Below are 6,570 nucleotides of genomic sequence, written 5' to 3'. Positions count from 1 at the left end.
GGGGGACCCGGAGGCTGGTGGGTTTGCAGCCTCCGGAGGATCCTCAGCGCTGTCCTATTCAGATATCCAAAACCGATACCTTTTCCCACCTTTAATTTGGAGCCACTGTTGTAAGAGCATCTCCTCAAAATACACGGAAATGTAGCACGGAAGTAGCTACACGAACCTTCAGCGGACACGTGAAAAAGCGGGCGCACGCTAAATTTTTTGCCCACCCGCGTTTTTGCGTGATCCTACGTGCCAAACCTGCTGCGCTGCTTCTAGTGCACGCTAAAAACCGCGGCACACGCGCACCCAACCGCCAGGACATTTCAGCCGCGTCGCTTCGCCACCCCTCCACCTCGCTCCGCGCGTCGCTCCCGCTGTGCTCCACCTCGGTAGCGCGCCGCTCCGCCTCCATGCCGACGAGATGCCTCCCCGCTAGCGCTCGAGCTCGGCTACCACGGCGTCCGCGCCCGGCCGAACGGTACCTTCTACGCCGAGATTCGGAGCGGCGATGAGCGCATCGGGCTCGGGACATTCGAGACCGCGCACGAGGCGGCGCGCGCGTACGACGCGATCGGCTGGCGCCTCGGCCGCTCCTGCCGCTCGATGAACTTCGAAGACGTTTGGACGCGGCAACAGGCGGAAGCCCTCGCGCCGCCGCCGGCCATCACGCGCGAGGCGAGGCGGCGCCAGCGCAAGCTCGAGCATCGCCTTGTCATCGCAGAGCGTGACGAGCGCATGCGCCTCGAGAGTGGGCGTGCCAGTTCCCGTAGGACGTCGCCGCGATGGAAGCCTGCTATGCCGAGAAGGAAGAGGCCAAGGCGGCGGTTAAGGCGGCGAAGAAGGCGGACCAGGAGGAGAGGAGGCGAAGCAGGCGGCAAGGAAGAAAAAGAGGGAGGAGAAGGCTGCTGCATCTGCATAGCACACGCTGTAAACCCAAATATACAACGTCTAGCGTCTGATATAGCGCGGACGTTGGAGATGCTCTAAAACACCACATGCCCTGGAGATGCTTTAAAGCACCACATGCCCTACAGAAAGTAGTCGAGGGCCAATTCAAAATATCAAATGTTGGCATATACAGCCATCCGCCCTAAAGGGTGAGCCAGGGCAGGGTACATGAGAGTAAGATGGAATCTCAAGAGTGCAGCTCTCACAATTTCCAATCCAATATCTAACACTAGAGCCCCCAAGGCTTGCATACAGAGTTCCATGGCAAGATAGACAACGGGCAGAACGAGAACCTGCCGATCAATCTGGGTTTAAAACTAGCAAAAAGCTCCAGATGTCGGCTTCCTGATCTACGTGGTGTAATGATGTTGCATTAACAGAAGATACAGATCACCGAGGGCAGTAATCCGTATCATCAGCTACAAGAGTAGACTTTGCTCAATGACTTTGATTTGTAGTACACTCTGCTTCAGTGTTTCAGTCATCAAACAGTGCAAAGCTCTCTTCTAACTACTCCTGCAATCTCCAGCTGCAACAGCAAGATACTGTTCTTCGCGATTTGCAGTCTAACTTGAGTTCAGAAGGCAGACTTAGCCTGAAAGGTTCCAAAGATATATGAGTAATATTAGTAGAAGTTTAAACAAATCTCTAGAAGGTTGTTTGCCTGTTAAAATGTACTCCCTCCATTCACTAATGTAAGACCATTCATAAGTGCATGTATCTAGAAATATTTTAGTGTGTAGGTTCACTCATTTTGGTATTATCTAGTCCACTTTGAAATATCTAAAAGGTCTTTCATAAGTACATGATTTCCCAAGCATCAAACTACATGCAGGAACCATTAAATCATTAGCGAGAAGCAGTGCATTGGCACTAGAACTCTTAATATTACATATCTTCTTAGAACAAAATAATACTTCTGTTTTTTGCCTTTTCTAGTTGTTTTCAAAAGACCTGTATTAGATTTTCTGTCAGAAATTGCAAGCATTGCAGACATTGCCGTGTTGAACTGCTAATGTGGCCTACAAGTATCAGTCAACACAGCTTTAGAGCGGTCAAAGTCACTCGGTGAGACCAAAAGTACATAGTTTAAGAGTTAGGACCAAATCTACACTCAGCCAATAGTTAAGGGTCAAAAGTAACTCACCAAGAGTTTCTACTTCATCGTAGGACACCAACTATATCACAACTAGCAAGCCTGATAGGTGAAACAGCAGCTGAAAGGCTTGCCAGTCCGGCTCAAGTAAGATGCCTTCTTGGTTGCTCTCACAGCACATCGATCTTCACCACATTGATCTTCACTAACAGAAACTGTGGTACGCATGTCTTGCGCTTTCTTTTGAGCAGATCTTAGTTTGCCCAAAATTCTATCCATTGATGATGACCTTTTCTTTTCAAGCTTCATCTGTAATACAGAGGGCAGAACATTTAAGTGTGTAGCAAAACCAAAGAAACAATAGCAATAATGCAAACACGGTTGATGAACCAGAAAACAATACCTCCAACTTCCGAATTGCTGCCTCTGCTTTTGCTTTCTGTAAATTTTCCCAAGCAGTGATCTTTGCTTCCTCCCTCTTGCACCTTGACCAAAGAATAACTAGGTATCAGCACCAGGATATCTCACAATTTGCGTCCTTTACTAGTATAAGTTAATGAATAACAAACAAAATTGTCTTCTGTGCAATGGGAGATTGGGAGAAACAGGAACATGACTTAGACATAGCTAAAAACTAAAAAGTATGGTTTCTGCTAGAATGGAAGTCCAAGATTTTCATAGTGTAAGTGCATTTCTAGTGATATGTTAGCTAAGTTTAGTAGATTAAATGGCCGTACCAATGTATGCCCAGGGTTTGGGCCAGAAGCCATTCTGGATGCCCTTCTAAGTTCTAAGGGATTGTAATGACACTGCAATTTAATTAATACAATCCCTTCACCCCCGCAAAAAAGATTGCATTTCTAATCCATCAATCAATTGAACCCCATTGGTAGAGAATCCTTTACAGTATTTGGCATCTTGCTAATTATAAGAGACTAGCCCTTTCATGATCTACGTCCGTCCTCGTAACCTGTAACCAGTTATGCTATGACATCATAAAACACATACAAGCATCGAATTAACTTTGTGTCATGTTATTTTTCCAATGTTTGCTGACGAAAGAAAATCAGTGAACTGAAATCAGGTCCCAGAACTTTTGGAGTGTGTTATTTCAGTCGCAGTATTTGCATCTGACTCCAGCTGAAGGAACTTCAAATTTTGTAAATTTGTCCAACGCACAGTTAACTGTCAGTTGCTTATTCAGTTAGTTCACTAAGAACAATCAACACGTAGCATATCAATAGGCCTCATAGTAATCAAATCCACAACCAATTTGCAACCAATGCCATATTTGGTTCGTTAGCCTTCCTAACCACATGCAGTCTGTACAACATACGGGAATACAACCGAATTAGCTGCAAGTTGGGACTTGTAGGATGACCTTTTCTTAATGCATTTCTAGAACACAAGTTCTTTGTGGAAGCCTTGCTTTGGACCATGACAGCAGGATGGGCCATATAGCCATATAGGATTACCAGTTATATTACGGCAATGACAGCACTTTATCCTCTGACATGCCTCGAAGTGCAAATCCAGCCACCGTGCAAAATCAGTTTACTCCTAAACAGAATAGCAAACATGAATAAGAACTTACTTTGATATGCAGCTTTCTCTTTCTTTTTCATCAAAAGATGGGGCCCGAGGCTCTGTAGTCTTCTTCCTCCACTCAACAATATTTGTTGATCTCTTATCAGAGCCTCGTGTTATGTGTCGCTTGGACCACCGGGTAACAGTTACTTGATCATCTACCTCCACATCCCTAACTTCAACTTTAGGTGTATGGTTATTTGGCTCTCTAATAGCATGTCCTGAAGGCAAGCTGGAGCAGGAATGTCTCGCTTTTGGGGACGATGATATTATGCTGTCATCGGGGCTCATTTGTGTAGCAACATCTTTCTTTATGATTGGACTTGAAATCAAAGAAGTTTCACCTTGCGGGCTCTGTAAACTATCATCTGTGTAACAGGGTACAAAGATAGTAAGATTGATTTCTATCAATGGTGAAGGATTGAGCCGTATATATATCTGAAACTTTTTATTTGAGCATGCAAAATTCAAGTACTTATTGCACAAATTGGCACAAGATAGGTCTGCTTTAGGTTACTTCTGCTATTTATTTGAATCTTACAAGGTGAAAATTACAACTTCTTGCACCTTACCATTCATATAATTATAGGAAAGCCTTTTTCCCGAAAGGGCTCTAGGATTTGAGATACATGAGGATTGTAGGATTGAGATAAGGAATCTGCTAATTGCTTAATATCAATGTATTGGCATGCAGGAGTTCTACCTAATGTTCTTATCCATACATTATTAACATGATGAGTATCTTCTCTTATTGCATCTAATTGAACAGATTAAATGAGGCAGCAAAAAATGTGTTTCCTATAGAACGGAGGTACTTTAGACACTGAAGAGAAGAAACTAACCGGCAACTTGTGCAGCTTCCTCTGAGATATTAGCAAAGGCAGATGCCTCCATAAGTGTTTCCGTCCACGCATGCGTACTTGCTGATCTCCATATATACGGCTCCTTCTCAGCCGAATACGATCTACTGCTGCCATCATCCCCGCATCTGCCTCTCCCACTGCTGAAGTCACCATTGCGCACATGGTCCGGCATGAGAACCCCAGCAGAGAACGGCGAATGAGCCGCGAAACTAGCCGCGGCCAGAACACCATCGAAGCAGGGAATCATGGGCGAAACCGACGCGTAAGCTCCCGGAGCACCAGCCGGGTGCCCGAGCGGCCCGCTCTTGGACTTGGGCCGCCTGTGGTGTGGCGCGGGCGCCGACATCCTCCCCATCCCGTCGCAGGAGACCGGGCTGAGGATCCACTTCTCGGCGTCCTCCCACTTGGACGGCAGCTTCCGGCCGTTGTTGAAGGGGAGCACGACCCCGCTGCCCCCGTGCCTCCTGTTCCCCTGCGGCACCCGCTCCGAGCTCCACCCCTTGGGGTACTGCATGTTTATGTTCCCCGCGGCGCAATGCCGGCTGTAGTTTGGGGTCCCGGGGCTCGGAAACGTGCCTGATCTGCTCCTGGATGAGGCCGTCGAGCTCTTGCTCATCCCTCCCACGGTCGCACCCAGCAGGCACCTCGGCGAGAGCACCAGCAGCTCGATCCCGCCGAATGCGTCGGCGTTGGGCTCGTGTGTGGCCGGCGGGCGTGGCGGCGCTGCCCCCTCCGCCCTCCGCTGCAGCTGCTTCTGGCACTCTGCAAAAGAAGAGATACGATTAGTCCGGCGAATAGTGAGCAGTCACTTCACTTGAGAGTTGAGACTTGATGCAACACAGAAGACATTACGGATTTGGCGGGGGTTTACCTCTCAGCGAGTTGGAGAAGGAGTCACCGTCCGCCTCCGCCGCCGCGCCGTAGCCCCCCTGCTCCTCCTCGTCGTCGCCGCCGTCCTCGCCTGCGTGTGTGTGAACGCGGTTAGCTGCGTTCGGCGGCACAAAGAGACAGAACGCTGAACGTGGTAGGCAGTGGGATATTCAGCTCACCCACCTCTGGGACTGGTAGCGGTGCTTGTGCCCCGCGAGGCGAGGCTGCCGTGGTTGAGGCGGAGGTGGTGGAGGAGCCCCGGATCTGGATCGGCCGCGCCGCGTGGCCCCACCGCCGGCTGCGAAAAGCGCCAAACAACGGGAGCGTCTCAGCACTCAAGCTCAGCTCAGCCCAGCAGAAACCAAAAATTCAGGGCACAGCACAGTGGCCAACAGCAACGAGGAAAACTCAAAAATCGAACGGCGAGGGCGCCGCGGCGGCCTGCGAAAGCGACGAAAAGAGCAATGATAGAAAAACGACGACGCGGGTGGAGGCGCGGCGCGGGGTGGTCAGGCACGCACGCACGCGAGCAAGCTTTTTTCGAATCTCTGCTCGCCCTTTTTCCTGGCTTTATTCCTTGCTTAGGCAGTTAGGCAGAGGAGGGTTCGTGTTCAAGTGACCTCGGATCCCCATGTGCGCGCGCGCGTGGTCTGGATCGGATCTATTGACCTTGCACCGCCGCGCGCGCGCGCGGCGCACTAAAATAATCCGGCGGCCTGCCTAGTCTCGTGCCATGCCGGAGACGAAGGGCAATGTGGGGGAGGATAAGGTTATTACCGTTGGTGGCGGCGCGGGGCGCCTCCGCCTCGGCGGCGGCTTCTTCCGCCGGGAGGCCGGGTGGCGGCGCTCGGCCGTCGCTGGGTCGGCGTCGGCTGCGGCGGCGGGGGCGGGGAAACCTAGCCCGGGCGCGAGGCGAGGCATGGCGGGCTGCCGCGCGGTCGCATTCCCCGAGGATGGACAGGCAGGCGAGCGCGCCAGGGCAGTGGAGAAGGGTGGGGCGGGGCGGGGTTTGTTTCTCGGCGAATTAAAAATGGCGCGTGGGAAGGACTGGAGGAATGGTGCGGGTGTCCGCCTGGGATCTCTCTGGCTCTACATTCCCCGGTGGGTGGTGGGCTTTTTGTTTGGGCGCGTGCCGGTGCCGGGCCGGCCGTGCTGGAGGTGCCGGCCGGCCGAGCACGCCGGCAATTGTTTAGGGAAACCCTGCAGCATTCGCGGGAG

General features: G+C 51.0%; 1 protein-coding gene across 1 annotated transcript; it reads right to left on the bottom strand.

Moving 5' to 3' along the window:
• Positions 1-1,118: 1,118 nt before the first annotated feature.
• LOC124688492 (translation initiation factor IF-2-like) lies at positions 1,119-6,273 on the bottom strand. The gene is made up of 8 exons (XM_047222163.1): positions 6,130-6,273; positions 5,536-5,650; positions 5,354-5,443; positions 4,462-5,244; positions 3,627-3,987; positions 2,436-2,517; positions 2,084-2,341; positions 1,119-1,531 (listed from the first exon to the last, which is right to left on the bottom strand). The coding sequence occupies exons 1-7, from the start codon at positions 6,271-6,273 to the stop codon at positions 2,126-2,128; spliced, it is 1,791 nt and encodes a 596-aa protein (XP_047078119.1). The 3' UTR covers positions 1,119-1,531; positions 2,084-2,125.
• Positions 6,274-6,570: the final 297 nt, after the last annotated feature.

This window comes from Lolium rigidum, chromosome 2 (genome assembly GCF_022539505.1).
Source record: "Lolium rigidum isolate FL_2022 chromosome 2, APGP_CSIRO_Lrig_0.1, whole genome shotgun sequence".
Classification (NCBI taxonomy): Eukaryota; Viridiplantae; Streptophyta; class Magnoliopsida; order Poales; family Poaceae; genus Lolium; species Lolium rigidum.
Note: the sequence above shows the minus strand (reverse complement) of the source record. Positions and strands in the feature narration are given on the sequence as shown.